Below are 26,358 nucleotides of genomic sequence, written 5' to 3' on the forward strand. Positions count from 1 at the left end.
ATTCTAAAATGTATTAAATTGTCCCCCCCCCCTTAATCTACACAAAATACCCCATAAAGACAATGAAAAAATAGGCTTTCAGACATTTTAGTTCATTTAAAAATAAACATCACATTTACATAGGTATTCAGACCTTTTACTCAGTACTTTGTTGAAGCACATTTGGCAGTGATTACAGCCTCAAGTCTTATTGGGTATGATGCTACAAGCTTGGCCAACCAGTATTTGGGGAGTTTCTCCCATTCTTCTCCGCAGCAGATCCTCTCAAGCGCTGTCAGGTTGGATGGGGAGCATTGCTGCACAGCTATTTTCAGGTCTCTCCAGAGATGTTGGATCGGGTTCAAGTCCAAGCTCTGGCTGGGCCACTCAAGGACATTCAGAAACTTGTCCTGAAGCCACTCTTGCATTGTCTTGTCTGTGTGCTTAGGGCCATTGTCCTGTTGGAAGGTGAACCTTCGCCCCAGTCTGAGGTCCTGAGTGCTCGCTCTGGAGCAGGTTTTCATCAAGGAGCTCTCTGTACTTTGCTCCGATCATCTTTCCCTCGATCCTGACTAGTCTCCCAGTCCCTGCCGCTGAAAAACATCCCCACAGCATGATGCTGCCAACACCATGCTTCACCATAGGGATGGTGCCAGGTTTCCTCCAGATGTGACACTTGGCATTCAGGCCAAAGAGTTCAATATTGTCTTTAGGCAAACCCCAAGCAGGCTGTCATGTGCCTTTTACTGAGGAGTCTGGCCACTACCATAAAGGCCTGATTGGTGGAGTGCTGCAGAGATGGTTGTCCTTCTGGAAGCTTCTCCCATCTCCAACGAGGAACTCTAGAGCTCTGTCAGAGTGACCATCGGGTTCTTGGTCACCTCCCTGACCAAGGCCTTTCTTTCCCGATTGCTCAGTTTGGCCGGGCGGCCAGCTCGAGGAAGAGTCTTGGTGGTTCCAAACTTCTTCCATTTAAAAATGATAGAGGCCACTGTGTTCTTGGGGACCTTCAATGCTGCAGAAATGTTTTGGTACCCTTCCCCAGATCTGTGCCTCGACACAATCCTGTCACAGAGCTCTACAATTCCTTTGACCTCATGGCTTGGTTTTTGCTCTGACATGCACTGTAAACTGTGTGACCTTATATAGACAGGTGTGTGCCTTTCCAAATCATGTGCAATCAATTGAATTTACCACAGGTGGACCCCAATCAAGATTTAGAAACATTTAAAAGGATGATCAATTGAAACAGGAAAAACCGGAGCTCAATTTCAAGTCTCATAGCAAAGGGTCTGAATACATATGTAAATAAGGTATCTTTTTTTTATATACATTTGCAAAAAATTCTAGAACCTCACCTTGCAATTAGGGGGTGTGGGGATTGCTGAGGAATTCTATTTATTTAATCCATTTATATATTACTCTGTATACCACAGAGTAATGCTATATAGACTAAGCCTTGTGTTTTATCAGTTTGTAATTTGTCTGTTACATCAGAAAGACATCCTATCTATCCCATGACTACACTGAAGGGCACCGATATGACCTGTTGTTATACCATCCAGGATCCACATCAAGTCAGAATGGGTGTGGAGGTCCCATCATAGCTTCTCACTGAAAATAAGGGAGAAGACAGAACAGTGTGATCATTCATAAACAACAAGGTTAAGTTGTACTGTACGCATGCAGATCTAGCAAGTGTTTGAATTTGACAACGTTATATGAATGGTAATGCACAAGACTGTAGGTAATGTACACTCAGAGGCATAAATATCACCCCCCCCCCCCCCCCCCCCCGTCATTTGTAATGGTGAGATTAGCAAGTCTTGGGTGTATGATCTTTGTGCCTCTAACTAACCATTATTCACAATTCATTCATGATTATCCATAATCATGGTAGCATCCACATTAATGTAGAAGTGTTTGGAAACATGTTCTATTCACAATAAAAGTGACTCCAAAAGGACCATACATTATTTACGATTCATTTCTATTGGCCACAACATAATCTGAAACAACCAAAGCAAACTGCAAATATGCATCCAACAAGTTTGTAGAGTTTAGTGTTTCCCCTATTTCCATTTAGCAGTGGTGGGCCTAATTTCCAGGATGGTAAAACATTTTCAGTGTAAAATTAAGTTGAAATAAAATCATAATTGAGAACTAACAACTACAAGAATAAAAACTAGACAGTCGGGGATAATCTAATATTCCAAAAACGTCATGGCGCACTCATTCATTTTGTTATAATGTTTGTGTCACACAGATAACATAAGAACACAGCTAATTTGTCCAAATACTTCAAAATGGGGATAGCTTCAAAATCAGGGGACTAGATACATCAAGTGCTTTCATTTCTAAACGGTAAAACAGCTATGTATGAAAATACCCTCAAATAAAAGGTGACGTTCTATACAGTCGCCTGATATGAAACATTTAATCTGAAATTCAAAATACTGGAGTATAGAGACAAATGAAACATTTCAGCTTCACTGTCCAAATAAATACATAGGAGAGTGTCTGTTCCCTGACATAACTCAATACCTCTACATCAAGGTGTTAGATAAATGCACAGGTGTGTTACCTGTCCAGGTGAGAAAGGACATCGCGAAGCTGAGTCAGCAAGGCACGGTGCTCATGAGGGTTGCTCTCCAGAGTACCACTCAGGCGACTCAGGTAAGAGTCCAGGGTACCAAGAGAGGGGGTCTCACCTGTGCCTGCAAAGAAAACAGTCAACTAGGGTAGACTCCAATCAAGTTGTAGAAACATCAAGGATGATCAATGGAAACAGGACGCACCGGAGCTCAATTTCAAGTCTCAAAGCAAAAGGTCTGAATACTTATGTAAATAAAGATATGTTTTTATTTGTAATAAATTTGCTAACATTTAAAAAATGTCACTTTGTCATTATGGGGTATATTGTGTAGATAGATAAGGAAAATTGTTTATTTAATCCATTTTAGAATAAGGTTGTAACGTAACAAAATGTGGAAAAGGGAAGGGGTCTGAATACTTTCTGAATGCACTAGTAGTAATTGCAGCCAAGTCGTACAAAGAGATTAGGCTGAGTATCAGGGTCAGAGATGGATGGAAGGGCCCCAGTGACAAGGTGCTGACCTGGCAGGGCCACGGTGGACAGACTGCTGACGAGGGTGTGTTTGATGGCCAGCAGGTGCCTGTGTAAGGCCTGCGTCCGGAGCTCATCCTGCCCCAGTTCAGCTTCAAGCCTCTCTTTGGCGCTGTACATGTCTGCTATGTGCTTCTGCAGCACGGCGTTCTGCTCCTCAAACTCAACGTTGGCTTTGCGTAGACGCCGCAGCTCTGCTTCCCGGGCTGGGAGCAGAGAAACAATCATTAGTAAGGAAACAGTTAGTACTTTCTTCACTGAAAGTGTTTGTCCCAGAGACCCTCCTCTGCCCGTCTCTTACCCTTGTTCTGGTCCAGGAACTCCTCTGTGAATATTGGAACATCAAATCTGTTGGACAGGTAGTCTGAACCCTAGAGGACATAGTTCAAAACAAATCAACCCTTTAACACACGGAACAAAATCTGTCTTTTTTTTAAATGACTGGAACGAACTACAAAAATCTCTGAAACTGGAAACACTTAATCTTCCTCACTAGCTTTAAGCACCAGCTATCAGAGCAGCTCACAGATTACTGCACCTGTACATAGCCCATCTATAATTTAGCCCAAACAACTACCTCTTCCCCTACTGTATTTATTTAGCTCCTTTGCACCCCATTATTTCTATTTCTACTTTGCACATTCCACTGCAAATCTACCATTCCAGTGTTTTACTTGCTATATTGTATTTACTTTGCCACCATGGCCTTTTTTTTGCCTTTACCCCCCTTATATCACCTCATTTGCTCCCATTGTATATAGACTTATTTTTCTATTGTATTATTGACTGCATGTTTGTTTTACTCCATGTGTAACTCTGTGTTGTTGTATGTGTCGAACTGCTTTGCTTTATCTTGGCCAGGTCGCAATTGTAAATGAGAACTTGTTCTCAACTTGCCTACCTGCTTAAATAAAGATGAAATAAATAAAAAAGACAATTTGATTTAACACATTCAGAAACACAGCATAAGCAAATAATGTAAGGCAAAGAGCGTACCTTCAGAGCAGCTGATCCAGAACTGTTGGCATTGATAATGACAGATGGAGACTCCTCTGAAAAATAACACCAAGAAAACATTATATACAATGCTCAAAGAAAACAAATGAACGAAAGACAGATTTTTAAAAAACAACAGTTTTTACCACCCTGTCAAATGGATAAAATAGGAGCTGTGTGTGCAACAACCCTCAGTTAATACAATGTGTCACAACTCTCACCTCTCTTGACCTTCTTGTCCTGGATCTTGGCACTGGTGATCTGATAGGCCTCACTCTGTTGGTATTCTCTCAGCTCCCGGGCATACTGCAGCTTTTCTCGCTCCGCCTCATCCAGGAAGCGCTGTCAGGTCAGCACACAAAAAAAACTTCAGTCCACTCCAGATGTAACAGTATTACTTGTCCCTCTCCTTGCCCCAACCTGGACTTGAACCAGGCATCCTCTGTACACGTCGACAACAGTCACCCATGAAGAATCATTACAAGAGGAACAACTACTTCTAAGTCTCAGAGTGAGCAACGTCATTGCCTGAACGCTACTAGCGTGCACCGCTAACTTGCTAGCCAGTTCACATCGGTTACACTCGCCCCCTTTGACCTCCCTCCTCCGCCCCAACCCCAGCAGCTGGACAGAGCACAACTGAGTGACCCGGATCAACAGCATCAATGTAACCAACGTCATGTGCGCTACTCACAGTATATCTTACTCCACATAACAGGCTCGAAACAGTTATGCTCTGCTTACAGACACACGTGACTGCCCTCCTTGACAACAGTTTGAGCTGTACAAAAGTTACAAATTGGATAGCTCCATTAGCAACATTTAAAACTCGCTGTGGAGTGAGCTTACAGTACATTCTTAACTCCATTAGACACACACAGAAGAGATCTCAATACACTGCGATGGTAGCTTCCAATCCCAGGCTTCTCCTCAAGAAACATGATAGCCTGTAGTTTTTAAATGAGGCCTACCTGGGCTTATCAAACAGACCATATGCTGGCACGCCTATACCTATTTATATAACTACAACTACGCATAAATCTACTGAATGCACTGCCACTAAATACAAACCTGGGGAAAATAATTGGTAATTGTTCATACATTCTACATTTCCCCAGCAAAGCCTGCAGGTACCTGTTTGTCATTAGGTGCTAAGCAGCTCCACTCTGCGCCCAACCTCTTGGTAATTTCTGGAAAGGGCAGGTCAGGGTACTTGGCACGGATCTGCTCTCGTCGTTCATTCAGAAAGCGCACATATCCAGTCACTGGTGCCTTGGGACCGTTGGGCAAAACCTTCTTTCTCTTCTTACCCTTTGGCCAACCCCTCTTCTTCACAGGCTGTACAGAAAGAGAACGGATATGCTATCCAGGATGAAAAGATAAAACGATAACCATGTCAAAGTGTGCATCAAGAGTTGGGAAACATAGCATAGCATCATCATAACAATGCTCTTGTCCCATTTAAGCTAGATCAGTTTATAGAATGGTAGCAACATGTTGGAAAGGATTGGATAACCAAACCGTGGGTAGTCTGTGTATACACAGCCAGTAATTGTACAGAATTTAGTGCTATTCATGTCAGTATGTACAGGTCCTTTCCCCTTCTCTTGCCTCTTCGTGTGCTGCATCAGAGGACGGCATGCCTCTTGGTGGTGGTCCATCATTCTGCTCCTGCTTCACACCTCCCATGATATCCTTATCCCAGTGAATTATATGCAAGTGGGATACATAGGATTAGAAAGACACTAGTACTTTATACTCAACCATTTTCATCTGACACGCTCAATGAGTATGAGAGACAGGGACTATCACATATGTTTGTCATTATAAATATTTGCTAGCTAGTTAGCTAACGTTACAGGACAGAGAGTAGTATGTAAAAGCGAAAACTGTCGTCTGCAATCATCTTTCCAACTGTTCGGGCGTGATCATGACACGTTTCTGATAAACTGACGTTAGTGTTCGCTCTGATAAAGCGAGCTAATGTAAGGTTAACTAGCTAGCTAAATAAATAGTTGGCTAGCAAACATCGATGGGACGGACAACGGGAAAACGGTCAGTACAGTAGGGGCTAGTAATACACTTACTGAACATGACGTAAAATGCGTCAGAGATGTGATTAAATATGCCAAAAGGAACATTTATCTGACAATAATACTAATTGTAATATAGCTACATTTTAATGTCATTCTCTAACTAGCCTAGCTAATATTGTATTACTTACCCCAAAGGTGTTCTATTATATTGACAAGACAGTCGAGTGACCGCTCTAACAATGGAAATACATGTCCTCAAAGATGGAAGGCAGGCGGGAGGAGGCGAAATCAGTTGGAACATTCTAGCCAATAAGAGGGCAGATACGCGTGTGATCAACATGCACAACCCCCTCAATCGGCGGAACTCCGATAAAAGTAGTTTTTTCCCCAAAAGTTGCCGGAATGCCACGCTCGTTCACTTATATCAGTGCGTTCGTAACAAAATAACCATTGCTAAACTTCAATTCGATCAAATAAGTCTCACGTGTCAAATTAGCAATTACATTTTTTGTTGACCAAATTCGACACTCTGGTTGATCTCCATACAAAAACTCCTCACTTTGGAGGCTTATTGTCGTGGACAGATTTTGGGGGGAGTAAACCGTCTTGCTTTGCCTCTTCCTCTCTGCTTACCCCGCATTTTGGGCCAATGACTGTAATGGGCCTCTCAGTCTAAGGTCAGGAAGAGCGCATTCTCATAGCTGATTGGCTGACACAATAATTAGTTAATTCTATGTTTGTAATGAGGTTTTAGATGGTTACTGTAACATTATTTTTTACACTTCAGTAAAGTGTATCGGATTGGTTCATATTTGCTGAGTGAATCATATTTTTGCTCTCATTTTGGCATGTGTTTTGATAATGCACTCTTGGTTCTAAAGTGATATTACAACAATACTATTCGGCCTATCCCTGGGAGATTGTTTTTCTTCGAGGCTAATCATCATCAGTTATAAGTAATTGAACATAAGATCTCTGTGATTAGTTTTACTTTGTCCCAAATATACAGCAATAGCCTATCCCATCTCATTATATTGGGTAAGTAATATCATATACTGTTTAGAACAGTCGTTCAAAGGTGCACATTTGGGAATCTTAGATACAGACCAGACCGTCTCTATGAAGAATGTAAGATTGATGGTATGTATTTGTAGGAGTTGAGAACAGGTAGGCTAATACAAAACACACCTTAAAATGTCTGAATTCAGAAAGAAAATGTATCGACTAGGCCTCATCAATGGAGAGGAGAATCATTTTAATTCCATTTGAACTGAATACATATTTATCTGCTAGGTCTAAGTAACATGAATAATGTATGTAGGCCTACATTATTTCATATTTGCATACCCGTGCATCAAAGTAAGCCTGCAGTTTTGAATTAATAAATACTAGCTCCATGGTTGGGGAATATAATTGCTCATCATAAGCACATTGATGTTCATTTGTCTAATAAACTATAGCAAATTAATATGATGACACCATGATACATATGCAGCCTTTGGTATTATTGGCTGCTATTGAGTGTCCAGACAATTTAGGCTACCTTCGTCCTCAGTCTCATGTGAGGTTCACTCATTCCGCCTGTGTTTCTGGGTATGCGCTGTTGTGCTTGTTTATCTCAGCAGCAAACCCTGCAGTGTTCTCCATCCAAAATGGCTGCGGAGGAGGAGAGCAATAGCAGAGCTCCATGTCTCAATTTCTCCAGTCCCGGACCGCTGGGTAATGCTCAGCCGAGCAACAACGCCCATTCCTCGCCCGCTACAAATGAGGGGTCAGCGGGTGCAACTGGAGGGGCACCACGGACAGCGGGACACTCAAACCCTCAACCAGGCCCTGACCGTGGCTGTGGCACCGATGTTAGAGTAGAGCATTCCCCGAATAGGCAACACACTACGCCACAGTCAGCGGGTCCGAGTGCCACGGCTGCCCGGGCACCGACAGTCGCAGGAGGAGCTGCGACAAACATGACAGCATCCTCCGTGGAGTCCCCGAACATTCCATCCTCACTTCCCAGTAGCCCTGCATCTGCGGCCGTATTGGTTTATCGGGAGCCAGTGTACAATTGGCAGGCCACAAAAAACACCGTGAAAGAAAGGTTTGCGTTTCTGTTCAACAACGAGGTGCTGAGTGACGTGCATTTTCTGGTGGGGAAGGGAATGGGAGTGCAGCGGATACCAGCACACAGGTAAGCGATGCATGATTGTTAAAATATGCCTATTTCATATTTGCTTGTTTACAAATCATTAAATCTTTGCCTATTCATGCTTATGTATTCGAATCACCGCCAGTAGAATACATGCCCCAATATAAATGTTCTGCAGTGCCGAGGATGACCGTTGTGTTATATTGGGTGAGGTCGAGTGTAGGCTAGGCTTCGTCTGTTTCTAGTGATATATCCATGATATGCGCATGACCATTGTATGTTGGCAAATCATTGTGGTGGGTACGTACATGAATACACCTCCTGGGCTAACAACTGACCAGGAAGACTACAGTTATAAACACAAATTATCCAATACATTGATATATCCCTCCTAATAAACACGACCCCCTTTTTCTCGGCAGATTTGCCCTTGCCGTAGGAAGTGCAGTATTCGATGCCATGTTCAATGGCGGTATGGCCACCACCTCTACTGAGATCGAGCTGCCTGACGTGGAGCCGGCTGCATTCCTTGCCCTGCTCAAGTAAGATTATAGAGAAGACCTGTCTGGCACACCCATTTGACTGTAAAGTAGCAACTACCCAGTTTAATCATTTTGATGTCTTTAAGAATGAGCCAATTTAGGGGGTCTGTTTGTATCTTCAAGGTTAAATTCTGAATGTAGTGAAAATGACTTTTTAAATGAACATATATCAAATGGTATTGACATTTTAATGTCTTCAGATTGATACTGTAACTACACTACGATGTATGTATGGGTTGTCTGACTGTCCAAACTGTTGCAAATCCAGGTTCCTGTACTCAGATGAGGTGCAGATAGGACCCGAGACTGTGATGACCACACTGTACACAGCCAAGAAGTATGCAGTGCCAGCCCTAGAGGCCCACTGTGTGGAGTTCCTCAAGAAGAATCTACGTGCTGACAATGCCTTCATGTTGCTCACTCAGGTAGCTAACTAGCTCACTGTTGCACTTCTGCTTGTAATGTATAGCCAAATCTCAAATGAATATCTCTATTTCCCTATACAGTGACATGGGAAATAGGTTGTCATTGAGCGATTCCATGCCAGCATGGCCCAATAATATTTGTTGTGTATTAGATTGTTCAGGCAATTCTCACATATGAACTTAATTGGGAGGGAGAATGTTTAATATGCTTTTTACATTTGTAACACAACCATTTTTTTTTTAGAAAATCATGATGAAAGTGGCAATTTTAGGCACTTTTTGGACACACCTACTCATTGCAGGATTTTTCTTTATTTTAAACTATTTTCTACATTGTAGGATAATGGTGAAGACATCAAAACTATGGAATCATGTAGTAACCCCCCCAAAAAATTCAAAATATATTTGAGATTCTTCAAAGTAGCAACCCTTAGGCCTTTAACAAAAAAATGATAGGGGTGATCAGCTTACTATTGCGGAAAGATTGTTGCTTCCATCAATGTAATTGTCTGCATCATTTCCAATCCCCCATATATTTTTGGGGTATATACAGTGGGGCAAAAAAGTATTTAGTCAGCCACCAATTGTGCAAGTTCTCCCACTTAAAAATATGATAGAGGCCTGTAATTTTCATCATAGGTACACTTCAACTATGACGGACAAAATGAGAAAAAAAATCCAGAAAATCACATTGTAGGATTTTTAATGAATTTATTTGCAAATTATAGTGGAAAATAAGTATTTGGTCACCTACAAACAAGCAAGATTTCTGGCTCTCACAGACCTGTAACTTCTTCTTTAAGAGGCTCCTCTGTCCTCCACTCGTTACCTGTATTAATGGCACCTGTTTGAACTTGTTATCAGTATAAAAGACACCTGTCCACAACCTCAAACAGTCATACTCCACTATGGCCAAGACCGAAGAGCCGTCAAAGGACACCAGAAACAAAATTGTAGACCTGCACCAGGCTGGGAAGACTGAATCTGCAATAGGTAAGCAGCTTGGTTTGAAGAAATCAACTGTGGGAGCAATTATTTGGAAATGGAAGACATACAAGACCATTGATAATCTCCCTCGATCTGGGGCTCCACGCAAGATCTCACCCCGTGGGGTCAAAATTATCACAAGAACGGTGAGCAAAAATCCCAGAACCACACGGGGGGGACCTAGTGAATGACCTGCAGAGAGCTGGGACCAAAGTAACAAAGCCTACCATCAGTAACACACTACGCCGCCAGGGACTAAAATCCTGCAGTGCCAGACATGTCCCCTTGCTTAAGCCAGTATATGTCCAGGCCCGTCTGAAGTTTGCTAGAGAGCATTTGGATGATCCAGAAGAAGATTGGGAGAATGTCATATGGTCAGATGAAACCAAAAAATAACTTTTTGGTAAAAACTCAACTCGTTGTGTTTGGAGGACAAAGAATGCTGAGTTGCATCCAAAGAACACCATACCTACTGTGAAGCATGAGGGTGGAAACATCATGCTTTGGGGCTGTTTTTCGGCAAAGGGACCAGGACGACTGATCCGTTTAAAGGAAAGAATGAATGGGGCCATGTATCGTCAGCAAGGGCATTGAAGATGAAACGTGGCTGGGTCTTTCAGCATGACAATGATCCCAAACACACCGCCCGGGCAACGAAGGAGTGGCTTCGTAAGAAGCATTTCAAGGTCCTGGAGTGGCCTAGCCAGTCTCCAGATCTCAAGCCCATAGAAAATCTATGGAGGGAGTTGAAAGTCCGTGTTGCCCAGCAACAGCCCCAAAACATCACTGCTCTAGAGGAGATCTGCATGGAGGAATGGGCCAAAATACCAGCAACAGTGTGTGAAAACCTTGTGAAGACTTACAGAAAACGTTTGACCTCTGTCATTGCCAACAAAGGGTATATAACAAAGTATTGAGATTAACTTTTGTTATTGACCAAATACTTATTTTCCACCATAATTTGCAAGTAAATTCATAAAAAATCCTACAATGTGATTTTTCAGGATTTTTTTTCTTCTCATTTTGTCTGTCATAGTTGATGTGTACCTATGATGAAAATTACAGGCCTCTCTCATCTTTTTAAGTGGGAGAACTTGCACAATCGGTGGCTGACTAAAGGCTTTTTTGCCCCACTGTATACACAGATACCTATATAGACATACATACTTTTTTTTCAGAATATACCTTTATTATTCCCCGCAAACCCTACCACCCTTCCCCCAATTGGAATAAACTAATAAACAATAACACTTACGCTTCTACCTTCAGTTTATACACCTTATACACATTTTACAGACACCCATCTACCCATCTATTACAATAGTTATATTTTGTTTGTTTTTAGTCCTTCCTCTATTTCTGATGTCTATTTGTAACTGTGCTATTTCACAACATTTCTGAACCTATATACATATGTTTTACATTGGTTCTTGTTATTAGTCCCACCCTTCAGCTCCATTCAACCCCTCCCATCTATCTCTTAACACCATACATTTTTTATTTCTATTTGCCATATTTTTCAACTGTGCTGTGATGCTTCACAAAATTGTGAATTAAAGAAACATTGTTGCTAAAATAATTATTATATTATTGATTGATTGACTATGGCTTTTCAAATCACCCGGTGTTGCTATCTGCAGCATTAGTTCTAGGCAAAAGTTGCAATTCTTCAGCCATTCCTGGACCTGTGACCAAAAACGAGCTACATATGGATAATACCAAAATAAATTATCTAATGACTGCCTCCTCACAGCAAAATCTGCAGAGCTGGGAATATTGTATCCCCCATATATGTAACATTATACTGGTTTCAAGAATTTTGTATAGTAATTTAAATGGAAAAATGTTGAATCCGGCGTTTTGTTTTTGCGTATCAATTCATAAACCATGTGCCATGGAATGGGTACATCAAAAATCTCTTCCCAACTATTTTGCAATTTTATATGGCACAGCTGTTAGTTTTTCGGTCCTTAAAGGAAATTGATATGTGTTTTTATCTCACACTTTTCTTTAACCATTTATGTTGTTTAATGCAGAGCTGACATACAAGTTCCTTACTTTTTTCCCCTTCTACTTGCCTCTTCCATTTTTGTGGTAATGCTGCAATTAGTTGGTTGTAATTTTGGGTAGAGCAGACATTTCCATATGTCTGTGTTATTTGCATGTGTGACAACTCCACCAGTCCTATTTATACCTATTTTTTAATTTTTTTATATCAATTAGTATATTTGAGTTTAACCATAATATTTGTTGTATTATTTGTTCTGTCTTTTCTGGTGGATTAAACTGAAATTGCAACCAACTTTCTAAGGCTTGTTTAAAAAATAACTATATTTTGGAGATGATTTCCTTTTCAAACAACCGAAGGTGAGCAGTTATAATCTGAATAAAGGGGAAAAGGCCATTCTTGAACATGGGGTGAGACATTCCTACTAATTTACTAGAGAACCAGTTTGGATTTAAGTATGACTGATGCCTGTAGTGAGAGGTCTAATGCTTTAATATTGACTAATTTCTGTTCTCCGAATTCATATTCATTATATAAATAGGCCCTTTTAATTTAGTCTGGTTTGCCATTCCAAATAAAATTTAATATTTTTTTGTTCATATAATTTAAAAAGCAGGTCACTAGGTGTAGGCAAAACCATGAGCAAATAGGTAAATTGTGATAGGACTAAAGAGTTAATCGGGGTGATTTTCTTTTCACAAATGGACAGGTATTTTCCTTTCTATGGTAGCAAGATCTTATCTATTTTTGATAACATTCTATAAAAATGTATTGGAGTGAGATCATTTCTTTCTTTTGGGATTTCTATGCCGAGCCACCCTTTGCCTTGACGACATTTTTGCACACTCTTGGCATTCTCTTAACCAGCTTCATGAGGTAGTCACCTGGAATATATTTCATTTAACAGGTGTGCCTTGTTAATTTGTGGAATTTCTTTCCTTCTTAAGCCATTCCATTGTGTTGTGACAAGGTAGGGTTGGTATACAGAAGATAGCCCTGTTTGGTAAAAGACCAAGTCCATATTATGGCAAGAACAGCTCAAATAAGCGAAGAGAACAACAGTCCATCATTACTTTAAGACAGGAAGGTCAGTCTATCGGGCAAATTTCAAGAATTTCGAACATTTCTTCAAGTGCAGTCGCAAAAACCATCAGGCGCTATGATGAAACTGGCTCTCATGAGGACCGCCATAGGAATGGAAGATCCAGAGTTACCTCTGCTGCAGAGGATAAGTTCATTAGTTACCAGCCTCAGAAATTGCACCCCAAATAAATGCTTCACAGAGTTCAAGTAACAGACACATCTCAACATAAACTGTTCAGAGACTTTGTGAATTAGGCCTTCATGGTCAAATTGCTGCAAAGAAACCACTACTAAAGGACACCAATAAGATAAAGAAACTTGCTTTGGCCAAGAAACATGAGCAATGGACATTAGACCAGTGGAATGTTCTGTCCTTTGGTCTGATGAGTCCAAATTTGAGATTTTTGGTTCCAACCGCCATGTCTTTGTGAGACGCAGAGTAGGTGAATGGATGATCTCCGCATGCGTGGTTCCCACCATGAAGCATGGAGATGGTATGGGGGTGCTTTGCTGGTGACACTGTCTGTGATTTATTTAGAATTCAAGGCACACTTAACCAGCATGGCTACCACAGAATTCTGCAGCGATACGCCATCCCATCTGGTTTGCGCTTAGTGGGACGATTATTTGTTTTTCAACAGGACAATGACCCAAAACACACCTCCAGACTGTGTAAGGGCTATTTTACCAAGAAGGAGAGTGATGGAGTGCTGCATCAGATGACCTGGCCTCCACAATCACCTGACCTCAACCCAATTGAGATGGTTTTTGGATGAGTTGGACCGCAGAGTGAAGGAAAAGCAGCCTACAAGTGCTTTGCATATATGGGAACCCCTTCAAGATTGTTGGAAAAGCATTCCAAGTGAAGCTGGTTGAGAAAATGCCGAGAGTATGCAAAGCTGTCATCAAGGCAGCTCAAGTCATCAAGGTGACTACTTTAAATAAAGGCAGCTCAAGTCATCAAGGTGGCTACTTTAAATAACCTCAAATAAAACATATTTTGATAGAACACTTTTTATGGTATGTACATGATTTCATAGTTTTGATGTCTTCACTATTATTCTACAATGTAGAAAATAGTACAAATAAAGAACCCTTGAATGAGTAGGTGTCCAACCTTTTTACTGGTTCTGTACATGTCCCCTGTAAGACCCAATGATCAATGAACCTTACATGATACAGACAACACCTTGGTGTCATTATAAGGCTAATATAGTGTGCTCTAAAATAGGGAGGTATGCGTTCATGGAATCGCCCCATAGGCTAGGATGTGATTTTGGGTGTCATTGGAAATGCAGACGATGTAATAACATGGTTATTACCAATGATAAGACTGAAAACCCACTATTTCTAGCTTGTCGCGAGGTATGGATATTAGAATAGAGCAAGCGGTTGGTCACAGTATGATCGCTGCTAGCTGTTTGCTAACACGGGTTGTTTGTTTCAGGCGCGGCTCTTTGACGAACCTCAGCTGGCCAGCCTCTGTCTGGAGAACATCGACAAGAACACTGTGGATGCACTCGCTGCTGAGGGCTTCACTGATATTGATCTAGGTAAAGTCAATTATGCTGCCTCTGTCTGTCTGTCTGTCACACACAATAAGGAAAGGGGCATAGGGGATTGTCTTCAGACAAAGGACACGTTCTGAACATGATGTGAGATCTTGTCTCCTGTAGACACGCTGGTGGCGGTGCTGGAGAGGGACACTCTGGGGGTGCGGGAGGTACGTCTGTTTGGGGCTGCGGTGCGCTGGGCGGAGGCAGAAACCCAGAGGCAGCAGTACCAGCCCACTCCGGAGAACAAGCGCAAAGTGCTGGGCAAAGCCCTGGTCCTTATCCGCTTCCCTCTCATGACCATCGAGGAATTTGCTGCAGGTAGCTCACACCACTGTGGTTATTTTCTGTCTTACGTCCTGACACCATCTGTCGATTGACAACAAAGTTACACGCTATGAAAGGCACTAACCATTCAGTAGCCACATACTTGGCAACCAGACACAGTGGAGATGAGCTTAACCGAACCGGGAAATGTAGTCCCTTTTCCATATTGGGATTTGAGTATTTTGTGTGTATGTGTGTATATATATATATATATATATATGCCTGCATTTCTACTTGATAGGTCCAGCCCAGTCTGGTATTCTTAGTGACCAGGAGGTGGTGAGCCTGTTCCTTCACTTCACGGTGAACCCCAAGCCTCACGTGGAGTTCATCGACCGGCCTCGCTGCTGCCTGCGGGGGAAGGAGTGCAGCATCACACGCTTCGGACAGGTGGAGAGCCGCTGGGGCTACAGCGGGACCAGTGACTGTATCCGGTTAGTACACATACACCAATGACTACATACAGACAGTGGCTGACTTGGGCAGGAGCTCATTGGAGCTGAGTACCGGCACCTCAAATGTTCTACTGTTTGAGCTCCTGTTCCTCTTGTTCGAATATTAGCTCAAAAGTTTTGTGGAACTCCTGCACCTAGATAAAAACAGTACCAACACCCAAATTGAGTACCGGCCTCTATTTCAGAACAAGTCGAGCACTGCATACAAAGTATCTCAATTCAGTAAAGGTTTACCTTCTATATCCTTTTCTGCCTTTGCTAGGTTTTCAGTGAATAGGAGGATATTTGTGGTTGGATTTGGCCTCTATGGTTCGATACATGGTCCGACAGACTACCAAGTCAATATACAGGTAAAGAGGAATAACATATACTAGTTACAGTGGGTGGGTGCTGCGTGGAAAACATACTTGGGTAGTTAATGTTACTGTAAAAGATACTTTGTTATGATTTACCTGGGTATATAAAGGTGAAAGTGAAGACTGACCGTTGGTCTCCCTCTTCAAGGTCATTCACACAGACAGCAACACTGTCCTGGGTCAGAACGACACAGGCTTCAGCTGCGACGGTTCCTCCAACACATTCCGGGTCATGTTTAAGGAACCAGTGGAGATCCTGCCCAGTGTCAACTACATCGCGTGTGCCACCCTCAAGGTACAGCAGAAGATGATAATTTCATCTACCACCACCATAACTTTTATTTTTTTTATACAAAAAATGCTGTACATTGTAACCGCTCAGTTTTGAAGTAGATATTGAATACAATAAGTAAGCATACAGCTACACCACAATTATCCATGTCTTTCAGGGACCAGACTCGCACTATGGCACCAAAGGAATGCGTAAAGTGACCCACGAAGCCCCTGCCACCGGCACCAAGACCTGCTTCACCTTCTGCTATGCTGCAGGAAACAACAACGGCACTTCAGTAGAGGACGGACAGATCCCCGAGGTCATCTTCTACACATAATGAATCTCCTCTGACCTCCCAAGGACTGACTATATGTGGGTCCCAAATGACACCTTATTGCCCATATAGTGCAAAGTAATACTTCAGGCAATAGTACAGCGCCTCTATTCCTCATTAGTCTTTACTACTATTACTACACTTCATCAAAGGGTTGTCCTCTAAAGCTGGTTACACAGGCAGACTAATTCAATATTTTATATATCAGAATTGTGTAAAATCAGCCTATGAATGGTAAGCTGACATGGTAAATCTAACCAGGACCTGGTTGTTACAAACTTCTGATATTCATGTTGGATCTTTGTGCATACAGTATTGAATGGGTAATTGTTTTGGAAGTGGACTTTAGTTCAGTGTTTCCACCAATAAGCACACTTTTGTAGCCCTGGATAAGCACACCTGATTCAACTTGTCAACTAATCAAGCCCCTGAGTTGAGGTGAGTTTTTGTCGAGGGCTACAACAAAAATGTGTTAGGGATACCCAAGGACTGGAGTTGGGAAATGCTGCTTTAGTGGTTGTGTCCATCTTTCCTGTCTAGACTGATGTGAAGGAAATAGTAATGTCAGGTAATTAACAGATGAGAAATCTGGGGGAAAAGTCTACCCATACCTCAGTGAAAGAAGTCCCCAAATGGTTGCTAGGTTTAATCTTAACCGCTTCCTATGGCTGTGTGTAGAATTGTGGAAGCGCAGAAATTGAATTACTTTTTCAATTGATAAAATGATTTAGTTGCACTGATGCACTTTGACAGGAAACGGACAATTAAACCCTGCCTGCAAATTCACTATATTATAAAATGGAGTAATCCCCGAAATAAATTGAAATTCAATACATTTCAGGAACTGTTGGCCTACCTGGTGAATCAAACCTGTTACTCTAATCAGTATAGTGAACCAAAATTAGAATAGATGAAAATGAACAATTGTCATTTAATGTATGGTGAATTGAAATTCAAAAGTTGAGTTTACCACTGCTTTACAGTTAGCTTATACCTGTAAATAGTAAAATAAGGGTCTTGCTATGGGTGCCATTCTGTGGTGCCGTAGTGCCAGGAAGGCATGTTTGCTGTCTCATTTTCATGCAAGTTTGAGAGAAATTTGTACATACTCAATTGCATGCTTGCAAAATGCAACATAACAGTTGATTATCTTTTCTTGTCTAGGTATACCGCCTGCGTGGCAGGAGGCAATTGCCTAAGGTGCCCATAAAATGGTACCAAACAATGCAATCTCAAATTAAAAACATATGAGTCTGGCTAATGTACATTGTAAATAAAATGTTCCGATTAAACAAGTCTGTCACAATATAATGTGTTTGCCAAAGCATGCATGTTAAGGATGTCAGGTCCACTAACAGGCTTTAAAGATGGACTAAGCGGTGTTAGGCATTTTCAGAACCACTTCAATTTGAAATGAGGGACAGGGCATGTATGAACAAAGTCCAATAAAATGAGCAAACTAGTATATGAAAAGTTAATATTGATCCAGTTGTTTCACTGGCGTGTTACCGGTAAGGACGAACTTCCCCCACCCTTTCCCAATGAAAGCCCAACCACAAGTTTTTATTTTCCATTTTTAATGTGTTTTACAATTCATAAATTCTTGACAAGGTCTTGACTTTTCTTTTGGAAAATGTTAGTGCTCATGGTGATCTGTACAGTCCTGTTCCTCGGTATTGGAAGGGGGTGGAAATGAGGCAGGGGAATGAGAGGGTAGCCTTTTACAATTTGTCCAGGTAGTTGTCCAATGCAGGAATGCCCTCCTTGAGCCCCTTACGTTTACGGGTGTCAGCCACAATCTGAGAGATTTTGGTGGTAGAGTCCTGTGGATCTCCCTGGAGGATCTGCCAGTGGTCAAACACACACTGGGGGAAGGCTTGGCCACCAGTGTTGGAACGCAGGTCAGCTGTGAAACCTGGAGCAAGAACACAGGTATTAGCATACAAGGTTTTACACATACAGAAGGGCTGCAGATTTCCTACAACAGGGAATCATATAGCCCTGGTAAACGCATATGGGAAGAAGGTCAAAGTGGACAGCAGTTGGAGAGTTGCTCACCGAAAGACTCGTTGACAGGTAGGTAAGCCTTGACGATGAACATGGGGGTCCCCATGACCTGGGACTCCTCGAACACGTGACCGCGCTTCCGGTTCAACACACCGTAGATGCCTCCTACCACCTGCTCAGGACACTGCAGGGAAAAACGAGGTTAACATTGAAAACTATGGTTAATGCCAACAGGTATGCATGCAAAAGCTGTGCAGTTCAAGGTTCTAGAATTGTAGCATTTTCTAGTCAACTTCCATTAGCCTCTAGTTGCAAGCTCATTTGTACATTCAGGTCTCAGATATTGTGGTTTATGGGTTTATCCATCACTTGTTCAGCGTGGTGCATGATTTCTCATCATAGACCTTTTCCTTATTGAAATTAAATATTCAACAGGCATTGTAATTGTAAGCCTACCTGAATCTCCACCAGGTATACAGGCTCCATGAGTCTTGGCTGGGCTGTAAGTTGGCAGGCATACAGCACTCGGCGGGCTGTGGGAATGATCTGACCACCACCACGGTGGATAGCATCTGTGTGGAGGGTCACGTCATGGACGTCAAAGCGGACAGCGCGCATGTTCTCTTCACACAGGGCTCCCTGGAAACAAAATATTTAAGGTATTGAATCAAGCACTTTACGTTGTGTGACAAATCAACATCCTCACTTTGAAAACAACCCTTTTTGTTTTCCTCAACACAATATAATGCTGCATCTTTGAAAATCAGTATGCTGTTTTAACGTCACAGACCAATTCTGCCTAAGGAAAAACTACATCCATAAATCTTGCGCACCTCCTTAACGGCCCACTGGAAGCCGGCCACCACGCTGTCTTTGATCTCGTTCAGGTACTGGACTCCCTTGGTCACGTCCATCAGCAGGTTGGGGCCGGTACCATCAGGGCCGAAGCACCAAATCTTACGGGCCTCAGACACATCCCACTCGTACTTGTCGGCCAGGAAACGGGCACGGATCTTCAGCTCTTGTCTGGCGCTTACGTCGCCCTTCTCGATGTCCTCAGCCAGGCCGTCAGGGAAGGGACGGGCCTTCATGTACAGACGGTTGTGTTTGTTTGGGGACTTGGATAGGCACATCTGGTCAGACTCCTCAGACACAGTCTCCCTGTAGGAAACCACCGGGTCTGATTTCTGAGGGGGAGAGGGATGTTTATTAAATACTGCCTGTACTGCGACACCATTGTAGAAGGAATCATGTAGAGGCATGGAGGGCTAGTGTACCTTCAGTGGAATGCAGGCATGGTCCTCCTCCAGATCCTTCAGGCAGATCTCCAGATGCAGCTCGCCAGCTCCAGCGATGATGTGCTCTCCAGACTCCTCAATGATACACTGCACCATGGGGTCAGACTTGGCCAGACGCTTCAGGCCCTCCACCAGCTTGGGCAGATCAGCAGGGTTCTTGGCCTCGACAGCCACTCTCACCACAGGGCTGACGCTGAACTTCATCACCCTCATGTTATGGGCCTGCTCAAAGGTAGTGATGGTACCGGTCTTCACCAGGTACTGGTCCACTCCAACCAGCCCAACAATGTTCCCGCATGGCACGTCCTCGATAGGTTCAATGTAACGTCCCATCATCAGAATGGTCCTAATGAGGAAAGGGAAAGTCAGTCAACAGATCAATACTGGGCAAGAGTTTATACAGCATCTACGATGTTAGTCTTGAATGCGCCTTGGGCTCACTGCATGGTCACAAATGACGTACATGTCCTTCATAGATTGCGCAAGACAAACAAAGTATGGTCATTTGAAGTGTACCAACCTCTGAATTGGTTTGAGGTAGAGGTCCTCCTTCTTTCCAGGGGTGAAGTTTGGTCCCATAATGCGCACCTTCTGGCCAGAGGACACGCAGCCGGAGAAGACACGGCCAAAGGCGTAGAAGCGACCCTTGTCGGTGGTGGGCACCATCTTGGAGATGTACATCATCAAAGGAGCCTTGGGGTCACAGTTCTTGATACCTAAGGTGAAACTGTTGGGTTAACAGACCGGTATACAGTACCTTCCATTTCTCCAGATGAAGGAAACGAGACCGAGGCAGTAGTCTTACCCATGGCAGCCTCATCGTCACCAGGTCCTTCATAAAGCAGCTCACAGCGGTACTTCTGGGCGGTGACGGGGGAGGGCAGGTGGATGGTGATCATCTGGAGCAGGGCCTCTCCGGCTGGCAGCCAGCGACGCATCACAGCCTTCAGCAGGGGCTTCCCCTCCTTCTCCTTGTCCTCATTGTCCAGCTTGATGTCCAGCTTCTCAATCAGCTTGGCCGTCTCCTCTTTCTTGAAGTTCATGATGGCATCGAAAACCTATAACAGAAACAGCAGTAAAACTTAATGGGTGGACAACAAAATACAGATGAGATCATATGGGGAGAGGTAACTATTGCCTTCACCATGCATGTCAGACTGAAGCTTATCATCACTGGACAATCAGGTCAAAGTGAAGAATGTTTATGTCATCACTTATATGCATAAAGCTCTAAACAGCTTTCCTGGTCAGATACACACCAGAAATGTATCTTTCACCTGACCAAACTGAAAACATTGTGAAAGTCATGTCCCCACTCACCTTGAAGATGGGGTCCAGCACAAGCTGAGAAAAGGTACGCGGGAGCTTCTTTCCATCAGGTCCGGTGGCCGACTTGCTGAACTTGCCAGTGGCAGGGTCAAAAAACCTGCAGGGGAAGAAAGTCTCACCATTTAACTACACGGCAAATGTGACATGTACCAGACAGTCTTAATCAGTAGCCAGTTCTGGAAAATGTGGCAGCTGACTACAAGGTGGACAGTAAGTAGTCCTCACCTTTCACCCCACAGCTTCTTCATCATGTCCTCCACCTTCTTGCAGCGCTCTGCTGGTCCTAGTTGGGCATCACCCTTGGCAGCAAACTTCATCACGTACATCTCAGCAAACTGCTTCAGGGTGAAGGCCCATCCGTGAAGTCCGGACCCAAAGCCAACAGTTCCAATGACTGGGTCAATCTGTGAAACAATAGTCATTAGTTTGACAGCACCTTTGTTCACTACGTGGGGCGGGTTGATACCAAGCAGCTAGTATTCTATTTACAGAGAAATGCTTTCAATATTCATGCAAACTGCAGTGTTGCCATTGGGTGCAAAACAGAACTGGAATAATGACAACTTCACAAGTGATATTAAACCATTTCTGGCAATACACTACACATCCAAAACAAGTTGCTTACCATGATGGCTCCCATGGGACCACCCTCATCCTCGCCGTAGGTGGCGATGATGACGTTCACATTCTCCACGATGCGCTGGAAGGTCTGGAACAGATCCTCTGGCTCCAGCTGCAGCTCCAGCAAGGCCCGGTCCATCTTATTCATCATCAGCACAGGCTTGATACGCTCTGCAATGGCCTGCCTGAGCACAGTCTCAGTCTGCACACACACACCTGGGCATGGAAGGACAAGAGCCGATAGTGAGTTCGGAAAATGTTGAAAACAAATGGATTGGTTTGTTTGGTTGACTGGCTCCTTCTCCTTTTTGTAATATACCTCAATCATGGAACCTAGCATCAATATGACATCCTGTATGACAGATGTCTGAAAATAAAGAAATACTTGTTCACAAATTATAGAACACGCCATATGTTGTTCTATTACAGAAATCAAAGCATAATTGTGTCAGATATAACTAGGGCGCTAGTCCGCTTTCTTACCTGACACGCAGTCCACAACAACCAGGGCCCCGTCAGTGACACGGAGAGCGGCTGTGACCTCAGAGGAGAAGTCAACGTGGCCTGGAGAGTCAATCAGATTGATGAGAAACCCAACACCATCTTTGCACTGCTTGATGAAGGCCATGTCGTTCTCCGAGAGCTCGTAGTACATTGAGATGGCGCTGCAGGGAAGGACATTGTGTTCTTAGTCTACAATAGTAGGAAGCATCACTCCTACTTCTGGCCAGTCAGGGAAAATGTGCACAAGTACCCTAGTGGACACTCACGTTGACTTGATGGTAATGCAGCGCTCCTGCTCGTCTTTTCGTGTGTCAGTGAAGCGGGTCTCTCCGGCACGGGAACCTGCGATGATACCAGCCTTCGACACCAGCGAGTCTGTCAGGGTGGACTTACCATGGTCGACGTGCGCAATCACAGACATGTTACGGATGTTGGACTTCTTGTCCATGATGGCACGGATTTGGTCTACGGTAAAGTTCACCTATGGGAAAATGGTTTATTAGTCTAGTCTCCCTTGTCCTTCCACATTGTTAAAAAGGTATAAGTCCCAAATATTGAGTAGTATAACAAGCCTTGAGTTTCACTATAGTACTTTTCCCCCCCTTCCACGTGACCATAAGGACATCAAACTCTTCTAGATTTGGGAACTTAATATATTATACTGTATTAATAGCTAGGAGGTGTAACAAAGGTATAATTGCTAATTCTCGTTATAAACTGTGGAATGCACAACACAGTACCATTATGGCAGATGTGAGGCACTGAAAGCTGATGCAATTGAATTGCCAATGCGGACCTGGCAGGCAAACAATCATGAGCGTGCTCGCCCGTTAGCCGACAAGACTTTATTCGCTGGCGTCATGCTTTTAGTATTTCAATGCCAGGCAATCAAAAACTGCCAAACTGAGGTAAATCATGGTGCATACAGGATGGCATTGAGCCCAAGGTCGGACATTTGACTAGAAAACGCTATGCAACCTGACAAAAGTACAGTAGCTAGCAACGTTAGGCCACGATGCAATTAACATAAATATATAAAAAGTCAGCTAGCTAACTACACCTGCATTTAATAGCACAGAGTAGGTAGTGCACTACCTAGATAACGTTAAAACATCAGCTGTTCCGTCACTGCAAACAGCAGACTTCAATTCGATCACAACCATCATGATCAAGACAAGCGCTCAGACAGCGCAGCCTGGCCGAATAGGCCACGTGTACAGCTAGTTACGACCGTCAGTCAACATAACGTTAGCCGGTTAACTAATGAGTTAACACCCGACACCGTTTACGTATGGGACAAATAACTATAACGTAACTAAAAGATAGTTAGGACAATTCGACGTGGCCAATATTGCAATGTAAGCTACATGACAATCGACCGCCAAGAGAACAATACGAGACTGGCCGGCATGGCATCGACACGTAGTTAGATGCTAGAACCTAACTGGAAGGGCATGGCAGGTACAGGTGGTCTCTTTGACATGGGATGATTCTAATTTTGGTTTCGGCACTGCTGTGTGGGAAGGTTTGTTCACCAATTTTTTTGAAAAAAAAAAAAAATGGGTGCCATATTGTTCCAAACCCAAGTCACCGCATACGATCATCCTAGTTTCAACAATCTATATACTTAAAAGTCATACACTGAAGAAGCAGATACCACGATCACACTATTCCCCAAATTAAAGTAACTAGCTAACTCACCATTTTGACGGATGGTTGTGGATTCGCTTAGTGGAAACGAAGACACACGATTTGACACTGCCCACCTCACGAGGGCATAGGCAGGGAAAAGACTGGGTTACGTCAACAGGAACGGTTTTATACTGCTGGCGTGCTTCGTGACGACGTACCGTGACACGCTCTGTACAAAGCGGGGTACTTTGGCTTTTTGAGACAACTTCTCCGCTTAACATTTGTAGCTAGCATTTTACGCTGGTGTGGCCCACAAGCTTTGACGAAATATTTATACTGCTACGAAATTAGGCCGAATCAACAGCCAGACATCAAGCAAAGAGTAATCGCTTGTGCGCCACACCTAGGTGCAAAAATAGACTGCTGACTGTTGTACACATCCGCTTTTCTTCTTCGATGAGGTTGGACGGTGGTTGGCATCCAATAAATGTTGCATTACCTCCGCCTACTAGACTGGAGTATATAACTCCCTTATACCTTGCTTGAAAAAGTGAACAAATATCCTACCATCTAACACTCACTAACAAATAAAATAAACATAGAGTAGGGTGGTGTTTTATTTACCTTTCACATGTATTTAATCCTACTTCAGGCCAACAGCATGAAAGGACAGGATACCACCACCCATAAGCTTGACACCTGTAACAATGTAATGTATTCGGCATAAAAGCTTGTACAGGATAACTTATATATCCTAACATCACTTTGGGCCCCTAAGTGGCGCACTGGTCTAAGGCACTGCATCTCAGTGCATAGAGGCATCACTGCAGTCCCTGGTTTGAATCCAGGCTGCGTCACATCTGGCTGTGATTGGGAGTCCCATAGGTTGGCACACAATTGGCCGGGGTAGGCCATCTTTGTAAATAGGAATTTGTTCTTAACTGACTTGCCTAGTTAAATGCTTTTTTATTTTTATGTATTACACTCTGTAGCTCTTCTGTAACTCCTCGTCTGCCACCAGCACACATTTCTGCAACTTACATTCTATACCTGCAGTACAGCTGATAACCATTGCTATAAATGCCAAAAATCCAATCTTACTGAAACATACATCACTTGTTGGTTCATCCCTCTGTATTGGTACAGATCTACTACTCACACCACTCCTCTCAGGATCCCCCACCCTTGAACCATCTTCCTCTACTTTCTTCACTGCCTCAGCATACGACACCTTCTGCACTACTCTAACCCTGGAAACATCAACTTGCCTCTCTCGCTCTGACATTTCTGATCCTCAGCCCCATGGGCACCCCTGCAAGTAACACATACCACTACTTTCCCGAATGCTACACATTCCTTTGTCTCATGCCCTTCTGTGCACTTCTCACACTTAGAAACCTCCCTCCTACACACTGCTGCTACATCCCCATAAGCTTGACACCTGTAACAACATAATGTATTCGGCATAAAAGCTTGTACAGGATCATTTATAGATCCTAACATCACTTTGTTGGGCAAGACTCAACATCAAAACAACGACTCTTCTGTTTCACCACTCTCATCACCCTGTCTGCGTCGCACCAAACGACAGCATCACAAACACCGGGAATCTTCTCCTTCAGTTGGTCAACTTCACATTTACCCCTACCCCAGTAATCACTCCTTTCAATGGCACCCTTTTCTTGAGAGCAAAACAATTCATATCTCTTGCCCCCATTCGTTTAACGACCAGCAAACTGACCAGCAAAAACACAAACAATTATCACTAGACCACTTCTGGTTACCCTCACCGATTCCACAGCACCCTACTCTGTTTTCACCCACCCTGAAACCACACATGGATCAGCCACAGACTCATCTTCATCCTGACCTTCATTGCAAGCTTCGGGCTCCAAGAACTTCAACACACCTACCAGCTCCGATAATTCACCTTCATTCACTTCCATTTCTCCTCCTGTCTTCAACTCACTCTGCTTACACTTTCTACCATTCTTCTTTAATTAACAAACCATCTCCCTTTTCCCCTCCATTTTTAACCGACTCAAGCCCACCCTCTTCCTCCCTCTCTCTCTCTCTCTCTTAGACCTCTTCTGCCTCTCTTTTTCCCTCCATTCCTCCTCCATGTTCCAAATATATGTCTCCTTATGATAACACTGCACTTCTCCTGACATACATCTTGTTCTTGCCTTGTCAAGGGACGCCATTTAACCGGTTGCCACAATCTCTGTACACTCAGCATGATCCCCTCGGGATGTAGTGCTCAACAGTGCATCCCACTTGTAAAGCAGCTGCTTCGTCTTGATGTTCTCTATCTGGTGTCCTTGGGACATTCTGTCCACATC

The 26,358-nt window shown here is 43.3% G+C and overlaps 3 protein-coding genes and 1 non-coding gene across 11 annotated transcripts; 1 reads left to right on the plus strand and 3 right to left on the minus strand.

The window, feature by feature from the left end:
• Positions 1-1,227: 1,227 nt before the first annotated feature.
• LOC109902496 (SWI/SNF-related matrix-associated actin-dependent regulator of chromatin subfamily E member 1-related-like) lies at positions 1,228-6,448 on the minus strand. 6 transcript variants are annotated; one of them, XM_031786147.1, is made up of 9 exons: positions 6,327-6,448; positions 5,714-5,797; positions 5,237-5,440; positions 4,324-4,444; positions 4,103-4,158; positions 3,408-3,477; positions 3,097-3,312; positions 2,564-2,696; positions 1,228-1,593 (listed from the first exon to the last, which is right to left on the minus strand). In XM_031786147.1, the coding sequence occupies exons 2-9, from the start codon at positions 5,789-5,791 to the stop codon at positions 1,581-1,583; spliced, it is 891 nt and encodes a 296-aa protein (XP_031642007.1). In that variant the 5' UTR covers positions 5,792-5,797; positions 6,327-6,448; the 3' UTR covers positions 1,228-1,580. The 6 variants fall into 6 exon arrangements, with proteins under 6 accessions (XP_031642007.1, XP_020354475.1, XP_020354473.1 ...); XM_020498886.2 differs by having other exon boundaries at positions 5,237-5,464; XM_020498884.2 differs by lacking the exon at positions 6,327-6,448 and adding an exon at positions 6,190-6,310.
• A 467-nt stretch (positions 6,449-6,915) lies between these two features.
• btbd2a (BTB (POZ) domain containing 2a) lies at positions 6,916-17,933 on the plus strand. 2 transcript variants are annotated; one of them, XM_031786145.1, is made up of 10 exons: positions 6,943-7,176; positions 7,761-8,323; positions 8,704-8,823; positions 9,092-9,248; positions 14,774-14,879; positions 15,003-15,200; positions 15,448-15,640; positions 15,924-16,011; positions 16,166-16,312; positions 16,467-17,933. In XM_031786145.1, exons 2-10 carry the CDS (start codon positions 7,791-7,793, stop codon positions 16,626-16,628), a joined length of 1,704 nt encoding a protein of 567 aa, XP_031642005.1. In that variant the 5' UTR covers positions 6,943-7,176; positions 7,761-7,790; the 3' UTR covers positions 16,629-17,933. The 2 variants fall into 2 exon arrangements, with proteins under 2 accessions (XP_020354470.1, XP_031642005.1); XM_020498881.2 differs by having other exon boundaries at positions 6,916-8,323.
• Positions 17,934-18,182: 249 nt separating this feature from the next.
• On the minus strand, positions 18,183-24,471 carry LOC109902494 (elongation factor 2-like). Of its 2 annotated transcripts, XM_031786144.1 has the most exons (14): positions 24,086-24,176; positions 22,651-22,865; positions 22,364-22,545; positions 22,200-22,247; positions 21,885-22,096; positions 21,485-21,663; positions 21,251-21,356; positions 20,736-20,988; positions 20,451-20,646; positions 19,910-20,276; positions 19,466-19,819; positions 19,089-19,271; positions 18,684-18,816; positions 18,183-18,540 (listed from the first exon to the last, which is right to left on the minus strand). In XM_031786144.1, the coding sequence occupies exons 5-14, from the start codon at positions 22,029-22,031 to the stop codon at positions 18,347-18,349; spliced, it is 2,112 nt and encodes a 703-aa protein (XP_031642004.1). In that variant the 5' UTR covers positions 22,032-22,096; positions 22,200-22,247; positions 22,364-22,545; positions 22,651-22,865; positions 24,086-24,176; the 3' UTR covers positions 18,183-18,346. The 2 variants fall into 2 exon arrangements, with proteins under 2 accessions (XP_031642004.1, XP_020354468.1); XM_020498879.2 differs by lacking the exon at positions 22,200-22,247 and having other exon boundaries at positions 24,086-24,471.
• LOC116353202 (small nucleolar RNA SNORD37) lies at positions 21,081-21,148 on the minus strand. The gene has a single exon (XR_004202570.1). It is a non-coding gene; the product is annotated as a small nucleolar RNA SNORD37 (small nucleolar RNA).
• Positions 24,472-26,358: the final 1,887 nt, after the last annotated feature.

Source organism: Oncorhynchus kisutch, linkage group LG13 (genome assembly GCF_002021735.2).
Source record: "Oncorhynchus kisutch isolate 150728-3 linkage group LG13, Okis_V2, whole genome shotgun sequence".
In the NCBI taxonomy this organism is placed as follows: domain Eukaryota; kingdom Metazoa; phylum Chordata; class Actinopteri; order Salmoniformes; family Salmonidae; genus Oncorhynchus; species Oncorhynchus kisutch.